A 12,021-nucleotide genomic window follows, 5' to 3' on the forward strand; every position below is an offset into this window, starting at 1 on the left:
AAAAAAAAAAAAAGATTTGTTAAAAATAAAAAAATAAATAAAAAAAATAGACTTTGGGCATTCCCAGATATGTCTGGTCTTATATACAAAATCTCATATCCTTCAAAATGGAAATTCAACTTTCCAAGCGCGCGCCTCCCTATTGCTTTTTATTTTTTTTTTTTTCAAGGCAACCCAGACCGAAAAATTTTGAAGGGCTCTGCCGCTGTTTTGCTCTATTGCCTTTTTATGTTGCAACAGTCATTCTAACTTGGAAATTCGTTCCCACTGACACAACTTTTTTTTTCTCTCTCTCACAGCCAGCCACCTTAAAAAATTCACCCCCACAGCCGCCAATCCGTCTTTGGCAAATACCCGCCAACATTTCAGAACTATCCCCTTATCTATTTTGAAGTGTTCCTTAATAAACCCTTCTTACTCTCAAAAAAAAAAAAAAATAAAATAAACCATGAGCCAGCTTCGAAGAGTAGTCGTCACAGGCCTCGGTGTCGTGTCCCCGCTTGGAGTGGGAGTCTCGCATGCTTGGGCAAATCTCATTGCAGGCAAGTCGGGTCTCGTATCCCTCGACTCCACAGTCCTCGCAAACAACCCAGACGTCCCCTGCCGTGTCGGTGGCCAGGTCCCGCTAGGCTCCGCTGCTGATGGAAAATGGGATGCTCTTGAATGGGTCGACAAGCCCTCGTTGCGCAGAGTCCCCACCTTTGCACAGTACGCTCTGGCAGCTACCAAGCAGGCTCTCGACGATGCTCAGTGGCACCCGGCTTCATCCGAAAACCCGCTGGACCAAGAGCGCACCGGCGTCTGCGTCGGATCCGGGATTGGTGGATTCGAAGATGCTGTAACTAACATCACCGGGTTCAATGCTGGCGGATATCGTAAAATCCAACCCTTGTTCATCCCACGCCTACTTACAAACATGGCCGCAGGTCATATATCCATCAACTATAAACTTAAAGGCCCCAATCACGCCGTCTCAACAGCTTGCACCACAGGTGCTCACGCTATTGGCGATGCCACCAACTTCATCTCTCTCGGTATGGCCGACGTCATGGTCGCAGGATCTGGCGAAGCTTCTCTTCATCCTATTGCCCTTGCCGGCTTTTCGCGTGCCAAAAGTGTAGCAACCGCCTTTAATGACGACCCAGAAGCTGCCTCGCGACCTTTTGACAAACGCCGCGCTGGTTTCATCATGGGCGAAGGTGCAGGTATATTTGTTTTAGAAGAACTGGAACATGCCTTGGCTCGTGGAGCCAAAATCTATGCCGAGGTCGTTGGCTATGGTCTTTCCGGCGACGCACATCACATCACAGCTCCTGCAGAGTCTGGTGACGGTGCACGCAGATCAATGCAGATGGCCATTGGTCGTTCCGGTGTGGCCCCGAAAGCCATTGGCTACGTGAATGCACATGCAACTTCCACAAAGCTGGGTGATGTTGCCGAAAACAATGCTATTTGCGAGGTACTCATGGGTCTTAATAATCCTGCCCAGGCTTCTTCGCCTGAAAACTTTAAAAGTGCGGCATCGGAAATTAACGTCTCATCCAGCAAGGCCTCCATGGGCCATCTGCTGGGTGGTGCAGGGTCGGTAGAGGCTCTTTTCACCGTGCTTGCACTTCGAGACAATGTTCTGCCTCCCACTCGCAACCTTGACGATCCTGACGAAGGGTTTGAGTGCAACTATATTCCGCATGTTGCCCAAACTCCCAAGGAGCCTTTGCAGTACGCTATGACCAACAGTTTTGGTTTTGGCGGAACCAACGCATCGCTTCTCTTTAAAAAGTGGGCAAACTAGAGAGAAAGAGAGAGAGTCTTTATGCCCCCCTTTAAATCACAGGCCTTTTCTCAGCCGCACATGTAAATACTAACTTTAAATAAAAGCTTCTTGTTTCCTTTTTTTTTTTTTTTATCAAATATTTCAAAGTATCTTTAATTTGATATAAGTTCTAAATATGATTTCTTATACTTAATGAACCTCCTTTAAATGCCTGAGGTTGCAGAATCTTCTGACTTGATGATGTTTGTACCATTGGCACTGCTTGATGTTTTGAACGCAGGACTGCCAAACACAGGTACTCCGAGCGAGTGCCGTGCCTTACTCGGTGACACCTGCATCGAACCGCCGGGCCGTGCTGCTGTGGGCGTGGGAATCACCGGCCCGCTAAATGATCGTGTACCTGGTCCATTTCCCATCCCACTATTTGCCACAGCAGGACTCTCCAGGATTGTTGCTGTTGTTGTTGTTGTTGTTGCTGCTGCTGCTGCGGCTGATGATGAATATGTTGGAGACAAGTATGACGGAGGACCGCCTGTCGACGAAGTTGGAAGAATGTTACCACTCTTTCGCCGTAAATCTCCCTTCACTCCAAATACAATCTTGGGCTTGGACATAGGAGGGGTTGAGTCCGGAGGCTTGGCCGAGTTACTGACCATTGAAAGCTCGAAACTGTCCACGTCCATGGCGTCCAGCGACGTTTTATGGCTTAGCAACTGTGGCGGGCTAGGCAGCGTGTCGATGCTCATGTCGTGGGTATCTACAGGTCGGCTATCATTATTTTTATCGTTATTGTCATCATCATCGTCGTCGTCACCATCATCATCATTGAAAATCATAGAATTAACCGTAGACTTATCCACAGGTGCAACAACACCCGTATTCTCAGAAATCCCTCCATAACGTGCTAAATAACTTGTTCGGGATGGCGTGCTTGATTTTGGACTAAAACTTTCAATAATGGTTCGAGTACGCATCTCTGATAACACAACGCCTTGTCGCCGCGATTCCACTAAAGACGAAGTGTGACGGTGACGAGGAAGATTAGACGGAGTTCCAGGAGCAGGAAGTGAAGAGTTTGCCCAAGAAGTAGGTCTTGGAGAAACAGCAATACCAATGCGCGACGGCATAGGTAGCGACGATGGTGGAACACGAGGGTCTTTCTCGTCAATATCAATGCCATCATCATCCCGTTGGTCCATATCGAAATCTTCATTATATCGCACTTCTTCCTCATCGGCGTCTTCCCAGCGCACGCGTTTAATTGACTTGCGGTTATTGCGTAGCGGAGACCGAATTACGACAGAGTGCTTTTTCATGCTTGAAGGAATGACTCCTCCGGATGCGGCAATTTGACGTCGCAACGCACGAACACCACCATTCATACCAAAAGATGCAGATGAAGATGATGGAGATGGTGGTGCAGGAATAAGCGACGGCGAAAGGTGCTGTTGGTTCTTGGCATGTGTACTATTCCCGCCAAAAAGACTAGTGCCGGACGGAGGTGAAGACAAGTTCCTCATTGAAGCAGAGGAACGAATCCCAGGGGAATGATATACTGGTGGGGGCTTTGCCCCGATAGGCAAACTCAACCGTTTTGTTGCAGTAGATGAAGAAGATGCTGATGGTGGTGTGAGCCCAGATTTTAAATGCCCTAAATCACTTTGACGCTTAGCCGCCGTGGAAGCTGACCCCGAAGCAATTGAACCCATTCCTAGCGCAAGAACTCCAGATAAGGGCCTGCGCTGCAAGCTCTTACCTGGGGACTTTGACGGTGATTCCCACGTCAGAGAGGAAGATGAAGCTGGTCGTTTTTGTGATGACCCAAATGGGCTGCTAACTAATGAGGGCTTAAATGGAGATACTGAACCAGCAATTACTGGCATAGAATGCGAACGAGAGGGGCTAGGAGATATAGGAGTTCCTGTGGCAAGCGCGGTAAATTGCTTGCGACATGTTTCAACAAACTTTTCTGATAGCCGGACAAGCTCAAAACTTTTGATATCGTCGCCCGATTGCGAGGCGATGTCATTGAGAGAATTGAGATCGCCCAAAAGCCGAAACAGAGCCGAAGCAATTACATCTGTGATTTCGACATTTATATCGGTGACTGCCATGGAATTTTGGAGCACCTCTAGTTCCGCTTGAAGCTGTAAAGCTTTTGCCTGCGTGATGAAGATCTCAGCGTACTCTTGGGTCCACCCGCGGGTATCTTCCAGACGCCGTAGCAGAGAATGCATAGTGTTATCTAATGGAGACACCGACTCGTTATTGTTGTTGTTGTTATTATTATAATTATTATTATTGACCACGGTCTCCATTTCTTGTCGTTCTTGTTCGAGTTTTGTTAAAACTCTTCGAAGGGCTTCCCCTAGTTCGCGCGTACCCGATCCTGACCCTGCAACACTATACTTGCGCAGAATAAGCTCTGCCTGAGCTGCTTGAACAGGTAATACCCGCAGTCGCGCCATTGCTAAGGCGCGAGCCTGTCTTTGACTAGAAGTCTTTACTATTGTTTGGCGAAACGCTTCAAGCGCCTCTGCAATAGCATCAACACATTTTGCGCGGGCTTTATCTGCGTTTGCAAGTGCAATACTAACGACCTGTGTCTCACGAGCACGAAGCTCCTCGATTTCTTGCTTTTGCTCGGTAATCATTTTAAGGTATGAGCCAACGTGGCGATTAAGGTTGTGCTCGTTGCGAATAACTTTTGTTTTGATTTTTTTCGCACGGTCAGCATACTTGAGGGTATTAAGGGTCTCGTCGTAGTGTCTACTGGAGGGTGAGACACACACAATCATGACGGTTTTGCAGTTGCCTCCTAGCGAAAATTTTAGTAAACGGGTAAGTTTAGAATCGCGATAAGGAACGTGGTTGCGGCGGCGAGGATCACAGAGCGCATTTATGCAGTTGCCCAGGGCTAAAAGTGACTTGTTGATGTTTGCACCTTCAATAAGGCGTTCACCACGGTTTTTAGTGGCCGATGCTCGCTCTGAACCGGCAAGATCAATGATAGAAAGAGTAGCAAACGTATGTGCTTCAGACACAGCTGCTGTACGTGCACGCTGGACAACGTTGATTTGAAGTACAGCGTGGGAACGAGATGATGTGGCGTTTGCTTCTGTGGGTGAAATGGTTCGATTTTGGTTGCCTTGGATAATCATGTCCATGACTTGGTGAACATTTTCTGGTCTGTGGACGCTCAAGTTTGAAACAGAAATGCGCTGGTTTGCATCCTCGCGAAGAATGAGAGATTTTGGCGAGGGGTCAAGGAGGTCTCGAATAGTTTCATTATAGATTTCGAGATATGAAAGGGAAAGTTCAATATGCTTTGTATCTTGGAGCTCATCAATGCGTTCAAAAAGCTCCTTCATGGTGAGGAATATGATGCCCGGTTCTATTGGTGTGCCGCTAATGGTGTGTGTTTTGCCGCAGCCCGTGGCTCCGTAGGCAAAGACCGTAGCATTGTAGCCATCGAGGACCGAGTCTAGCAGAGGTCTAGTTGTATTTGAGTAGACTTCTTCTTGCGATGCCCCTGCGTCAAAAAGTCTGTCAAAAACGAATCGGTGTTCACGTACACGCTTTGTATTAGACCCGAAGCGTGGGGCCGCGCGCCCGTTTGGAGCATGGGTTTCTGGCGGATCGAAGATGAGCATTTTATCGTCAACAACAGAAATAACTTTGCGGATAGGCCCGGATCGGAGCGAGGCTTGTAGCGAAGATGCTGGGGGTTGGGTTTGTTGAGGGCCGCTACTTGCCAGGCTGCCATCGCCCATAAAGATAGGCTCATCCGAGTAGACCTGGAGGTGGCAGGCCTCCGTAGAAGTGAATGGTCGCACACGGACTAACTTTATTAGCCAGAGAAATTAAAAAAAAAATAAACAACTCTTTTTATCTTTATATATTTCTATCATTTACATACCCGTGACGGATATCGAGGACTCTCTGCCTAGATTCATCTCATTGGGGAACGTTGGGTTGGGTGTTTATTTGGAGTATTTACATGGCGGTGAATATTTATTTTTATTTTTATTTTTATTTTTTGGTGTTGTTATTGTTGTTGTTGTTGCTTTGATGTGAGGTTGTTTACAACGGTGCGCTTGTGTTACAATTACAACAACTTCTTGGAAGAATAAGCCTGGCTTCGTGCTTGCCGGACCCCAAGCTCTGCTTCGGAAACCGCAGTTTCAAGCGCGTGCATGTAAGTGCGCTCGATTAAGGGCAGATCGTCTATAATGTCTCTATCAGAAATAACTGTACGAGCAAGGGCCAGGTCTCCAAGACGCAGGAGTGCTGAAATAAGGGCCCCTAGCGTGCGATGGGAGGCCGGGAGCTGCCGAGGAACAAGTTCTGTATATACTTCAAGCATTGCTTGTCCAGGAGACTGGTCAAATGAACTGGAGCTCAAGGAGACTGAAAGGCGCCCTGCAGCGTCCAAGAGCACGGCCAGCGTGTCGGCGTTGGGCACAATAAAGTTTATTGTTGATTCCGAGACTCCCTTGGTTAGAAGCTGTGAATCGCGTAATACATGACGGATAAGCAGCCGAGCAGATTCTGGGGTCGGCGATAGGAGGATGCCAGCTATGGCAACGTTAAATGCAAGAGTTTGTGCGTGGGGATCTGTTTCTTCGGAATGCAGTGCGGTGAAGCATTGTTTAATGGCCACTGTGGGACCATTTGGGGAAGCCCCAATGGCGGAAATGAGAAAGGGCACATCTGAGATGCGGACTCGCGAGGCCTCTGGGCCAAAGTTAATGAGAAGTTTAAGAGCGATATCTGGAAGACCCTGGCGTGCGAGGGCATCGGCTGCAGTGGCCACAAGTAATGGGTCTTGGTGTTGTCCACGAGAACACAAAGCTTGGACAAGATCCAGAGTGATTTCCGGATTGAAAATTTGTAAATCTAAAGCTGTGTAGTATGTGCTATCGCTGGGACTAACCGCGCCAGTATCAACAGCATGGGGCCATGCCCAGGCCAAATGTTTATGGTTTGCACGAGCCGCAGCTTCTGCGACAAAGTGACCCCAGAGATGCGAATAAATGGGCTGATTTTGTGGGTTATCAAGCATTGTACGCAGGATTTGAGCGGCAATGTCAAGTTCACCTTGGTCGAGTAACCTATGCGCAATGATTTCGTTGCAAGTATGTGGTAGCTCGACATCTGCCGCGGCCGCTTCTGCCATTATGAGCAGCGCAGCTTCTATTTCTCCGGAAGACGCACAAGAAAGAACTTGGCGAGAGTAAAACTCCGGAAGAAGAGTGGCACCGATGGGTATATGGCGACAGGCATTGACTAATCGATGCCGCATGAGGGCAGAGCCGTGGTGTAGCACTAAGGCTTGCATGTGTTTGATGACGAGGGTTTGCACGGGGAGTTTCCCATGGACAAGTTTTTCAAAAAGACACATGGCAAAATCAATTGCACGTTGTGCACGGTTGATCTGGAAAATGTTGGAAGGTTTTGCTCGTGTGAGAATGAAGAGAAGTGCACGCAAAAATGGGATTAAGAGTGGTTGTGGTATAGTTTTCGTTTTAGCATAGGTGATAGCAACAGTGCGCACTACACGAAGTGAGTATTTGGTACTTTGAGAACTCTTTGCACGGTCATTTTCATTCTCAAGAGATCTTGCCAGGCTGCGCAATGTAGAAGTATATCTCAGGATCAACGCACACTTTTCCGGCGACAAAGCTGCGAGCATGCTTGGGGTGTATTTTATAGCAGTATCAGTAGTGGTATTATGATCTTTAGCAGTAGTACGAATTGTTCGAACTGCTTTATGGGTATACGACAATGACGGTTCTATATGCACCTGAGCGGGCCGAGCCCGTCGCAGCAGAGCTCGGAGCATTTTTTGGTGGTCGGGTGTTGAAAGTCTTTCTGGCGGCTGCTTTGAGCTCCTGTTGATTTTTGAATTTCTCAGGTGAGATTTGAAAATGCCTAAAAGTTTTGAAAGATTAGTCATTGATGAGTCAGTAATAACGGCACCAATCACCTCTGTGGTGAAAAAAAAAAAATAAAAAAAATAAAAAAAATTAAAAAATAAAAAAAATTAAAAAATAAAAAAAATTAAAATTTGTCACTGCCACCATTTTTTTTTTGGAAAATTCAAAACTTCTGGTTGACTGGCGAAATCTTTTTTTTCCTCTCTTCTTTCTCCAAAAAATCAACCAAAAAATCACTAACAATGCTCGGCCGATCTTTGCGAATGGGCCTTGGGTTGCGCGTATGTTCTTTTGTTTTTGGTTTCTTTTAAAAGTTGCTGGTTCATATATATATATATATATAGAAGCTAACTTTTTTTTTTTTGTTTAGACCCCAGTCCTTAGATCTCTTGCACCTGCACAAACTAGCCTGCTGCTTTCCCGCGGGCCTGTCCGCTATAATTCGACCGGCACTGCTGCTGCTGCTGTTGCTGCTGCCTCTCCTGCCATTGAAATCAAGTCCGAAATTGGTCAGATTTCCGCAGAAAAAGCTGTAGAGGCTGCTGCCAGCGTCTCAGATGCTATTCAAGCTGCCGCTGTGGTTGCTCCCAACCAGATCGGTTATTTCCAATCACTTGGCTTGGCCCAATCTTGGTTCTGGCCCCCAGACTTTTTCCAGCACATTTTCGAAATCATGCACGTTTACTCGGGACTGCCATGGTGGGCCTCTATTATGTGCGTGACTGTGGCCATGCGTACTCTGCTACTTCCTCTTTACATCAAATCGTCAGATCACTCGGCGCGCATGACAATGCTCAAGCCTGAGCTCAACAAGATTACCCAGGACTATATGAAGGTTGAAGACCCTCTTGAGGGCCAGCGTCTTCTTATTAAGCGTCGTAAGCTTATGCAGGATTCCGGTGTTAAGACTCTTTACCTTATGATGCCCATGTTTAGTATTCCCTTCTTTATTGGTATTTTCTCTGGTCTCAATCGCATGTGTGCTGCTAAGGTTTACGGTATGATGGATCAAGGTTTATATTGGTTCCCTGATTTGACTGCTGCTGATCCTTACCTTGGTCTGCAAGTCATCACTGCTGTTGTTTATGCTGCTACCATCAAGATGGGTGGTGAGACTGGTGCTTCACCCATGTCCCCTGGTATGAAGAAGATTTTCACCTACATGCCCTTTATTGCTGTTCCTATGACCATGGGCGTTCCTGCTGCCACTTGTTTATACTTTGCCACCAACTCAGTTCTTTCTGTTGGCCAGACTCTTCTTTTGAAATCTCCTACAGCCCGTAAGTTCCTTGGTCTGCATCCTATTGTCCACCCCAAGCTTGATCCTACCACTGAGAATATGTCTGCTCTTGATCAGATCAAGCAAACTTTCCAGAAGGCTAAGGATCGTGCAGAGAAGATGGCTCGTGAGCAAGAACAAGAAGCCAAGGTCCGTGCTGAAGCTGATCGTCTTGCTGCTAATGAAAAGGTTTTTATCAAGAAGCGCGCTCCATCTGTTTCTGACAAGTTCAAGGGCAAGACTGTCAAGAAGGGCGAAGTTCTTCGTGGTTAGAAACGTTTTCTTTGTATGTGTGTGTGTTTTTTCTCTGTAAATATTTGATTTATATATATAATTCTTCTCCTTTTCATGAATCTCTTTTGTATAAAAAAAAAAAAGTCTTTTAATTGTTTTTCCATTTTGAAACTTTTTTTTTTATTATTATATAATTTATTTTTTTTTATTTATATTTTGAGGGGGGGGAAGAGATGATGTTTCTAAACGTGTATTTTAGTTTAGTCTTTATTAAAAATTCAAAAAAAAAAAAAATATATATATATATATAGTATATATATATATATACTAAAAAATTTATAAAAAACCCACACATTCAAACAAACACACACAAACTTTTTTTTTTTTTTTTTTTTTTTTTTCCTTCCCTCCCCCATTCTTTACCATCCAAACCCAAAAAAAAAACAAAGCCTACTTCTTGACTCTGTAAATCTTTTCACAATGGGCAACTCTTCGTCGCAAGATGGCGTCCCGGGTAGTCACCTCGGTCTAAGCCATAGTCACTCGGCGAGTCATAGATCCCCATCAAAAAGCCCCGCGTCTCCAGTTTCTCCGGCTTCTCTGGAAACTTCTTCGGGCCCGGGTACCACAGCAGCAACCACTCCAACAACGTCCTCCAGTACTACTACTACTACTACTACTACTGCTGCTGCTGCTGCTGCTGTACATGCTTCCTCCGATGTCGAGCACCTTGAACATGCATTGGCCAATGCTCATATGGATTCTCATGATACTTCTTTCTCGTCTGCTACAGGAGGAACGGGCGGTTCACCTGAAACGTCTCCAAAGTCGAAACCGGCGACCGGTGTCGCTGTGCGGCCGTTACACCCTGAAGATGAGCTGCAGCATCACCACCACCACAACCACCACCAAAATCTTTACTCACCCACGGAAACCCAAACCCTGGACACCTTTCCTGCACCACCACCACCACCATCCAAACTTTCTGGTGCTGCAACCACCACCACTGATGCTGCCACCTCCTCTCACACAACCGCCACGACGACGACCACCACATCTTCATCTTCATCCAACAACAAAAACAACAACAATACCACCACCACCATCACCCCCACCAATACCCCTTCAAACTTTTCCCATAGAACCACCATGAATGGCCTCACTCCTGCTGCGGATGCTACTGCTGCGGCAGCGACTCCTGATGGACACCACCCACGGCCTGCTCCTGTACGCCGTAAATCCACTCTTCTACTCGACGCTGAAAACGAGCCTGAGATTGATGAGGATATGGACTTTAACAAACTTAACATTGCCACTGGCGAGCCCGTCGGAAAACCCCTGTCGCGAGCAGGCTCTGGCGACGAAATCCAGTTGGGCGATGACTCTGTGGGTAAGTAATTTTCTTTTCCCCCTACTAGACTGACCCACTATTGGTCTTGTTTTTTTTTCTCCCCCCTCATTCCATCCCCTTGAATACTAACTTTTTTGTCTAGCTCGTAACCGCTTGGCCGAAGACAAATATGATACCGTAATTACCTGGCAACAAGGTGGTAATAAAGTCTACGTGACTGGTTCTTTTACGGGCTGGCGTAAAATGATTAAACTAAACCGACAGTATGTATATAAAATGGATATATTTATGCCCATCCATTATTTCTTATTTCTAACCCTTCTTTTTTTTTTAGACCTGACAATACATTTTCTATCGTGCTCAAACTCCCCAATGGCACTCATCGTATGCGCTTTGTCGTTGACAATGAACTGCGGTGCTCAGACTACCTACCCTCTGCTACAGATTCCATGGGAAATCTTGTCAATTACATTGAAGTTCCCACGGAACTTGTCACTTCTCAGCAACTACAACCACTGCAGCCTCCACAACAAGCTCTGGCACAAGGCCAACAATACCCTGATTATGGCAACCAACAAGCTGATGAAAGCATGGAGCCTATACATCGTGTCACTAGCCACGATGCTTATCTAGAATACCAAAGCTACCCTGAAGAACAACAACCCCCACGCGCTACACTACAACGAGCAACGACTGCTGAAAAAGTTGCTGATTATGACATGTCTAAGGATGATGAGCTGCTCAATGGTGGTGGCTACGAACGGTTCCAAGAAGAACTTCCAGCCGATCCTGTATACAAATTTACGAGCGAAATCCCTGCTGTTTTTACAGACCCTGAGGCCATGGAACAGTTTGTGTCATCGGACTTTGTCACACCGCCGCAGCTTCCGCCGCATCTGGAAAGCGTCATTCTAAACTCAAACTCAAATGAAAAGGACAATAATTCCGTCCTGCCCATTCCCAACCATGTTGTGCTCAATCATCTGGCCACAACCTCCATCAAACATAATGTTCTGGCTGTTGCAAGCATCTCCAGATACTCCCGCAAATATGTCACCCAGATTCTCTACGCCCCTCTTTAACTGTTTTTGTGTTTTTTTCTTTCTTTCTTTCAATAGTAATGAAGTTTCTTTTCTTTTTTTTTCCCTCCCTTTTTTGTTGAATTTTTTTTTTTTTGTCTTTGTATTAAAAATTTATTAAAAATACCATTTTAAGGCAAAGAGCCTATTTGGACCAGAATAAAACTTGTTACCGTTGCCGTTACCCTTTTTCTTACTTTAATGAACCCATCTAGAAGAAGAATAAATATATATATATATATATATAAAAAAAAGCTAAACAGATTAGCGTAATCTAAAGTTAATTATTGGAGGGGAAAAAACGCGATAACCTGGTTTTAAAATTTATAATAATCAAACGATCTGAGAGAAACTTATTTTGCATG

General features: G+C 45.8%; 5 protein-coding genes across 5 annotated transcripts; 3 read left to right on the top strand and 2 right to left on the bottom strand.

Annotated features, from left to right (window-relative positions):
* Nucleotides 1-448: 448 nt before the first annotated feature.
* Nucleotides 449-1,792, top strand: SAPINGB_P004936 (uncharacterized protein; the record flags this gene model as incomplete). The annotated part of the gene is made up of 1 exon (XM_031999651.1): nt 449-1,792. One exon carries the CDS (start codon nt 449-451, stop codon nt 1,790-1,792), a length of 1,344 nt encoding a protein of 447 aa, XP_031855542.1.
* A 185-nt stretch (nt 1,793-1,977) lies between these two features.
* SAPINGB_P004937 (uncharacterized protein) lies at nt 1,978-5,730 on the bottom strand (the record flags this gene model as incomplete). The annotated part of the gene is made up of 2 exons (XM_031999652.1): nt 1,978-5,615; nt 5,694-5,730. 2 exons carry the CDS (start codon nt 5,728-5,730, stop codon nt 1,978-1,980), a joined length of 3,675 nt encoding a protein of 1,224 aa, XP_031855543.1.
* A 152-nt stretch (nt 5,731-5,882) lies between these two features.
* Nucleotides 5,883-7,619, bottom strand: SAPINGB_P004938 (uncharacterized protein; the record flags this gene model as incomplete). The annotated part of the gene is made up of 1 exon (XM_031999653.1): nt 5,883-7,619. The coding sequence occupies one exon, from the start codon at nt 7,617-7,619 to the stop codon at nt 5,883-5,885; it is 1,737 nt and encodes a 578-aa protein (XP_031855544.1).
* A 336-nt stretch (nt 7,620-7,955) lies between these two features.
* Nucleotides 7,956-9,265, top strand: SAPINGB_P004939 (uncharacterized protein; the record flags this gene model as incomplete). Its single annotated transcript, XM_031999654.1, has 2 exons — nt 7,956-7,994; nt 8,084-9,265. The coding sequence occupies 2 exons, from the start codon at nt 7,956-7,958 to the stop codon at nt 9,263-9,265; spliced, it is 1,221 nt and encodes a 406-aa protein (XP_031855545.1).
* A 441-nt stretch (nt 9,266-9,706) lies between these two features.
* Nucleotides 9,707-11,659, top strand: SAPINGB_P004940 (uncharacterized protein; the record flags this gene model as incomplete). Its single annotated transcript, XM_031999655.1, has 3 exons — nt 9,707-10,616; nt 10,720-10,840; nt 10,912-11,659. 3 exons carry the CDS (start codon nt 9,707-9,709, stop codon nt 11,657-11,659), a joined length of 1,779 nt encoding a protein of 592 aa, XP_031855546.1.
* Between the last annotated feature and the right edge of the window lie 362 nt (nt 11,660-12,021).

The sequence above is a fragment of the Magnusiomyces paraingens genome (assembly GCF_902498895.1).
Source record: "Magnusiomyces paraingens strain CBS 517.90 genome assembly, contig: contig4, whole genome shotgun sequence".
NCBI lineage: Eukaryota > Fungi > Ascomycota > Dipodascomycetes > Dipodascales > Dipodascaceae > Magnusiomyces > Magnusiomyces paraingens.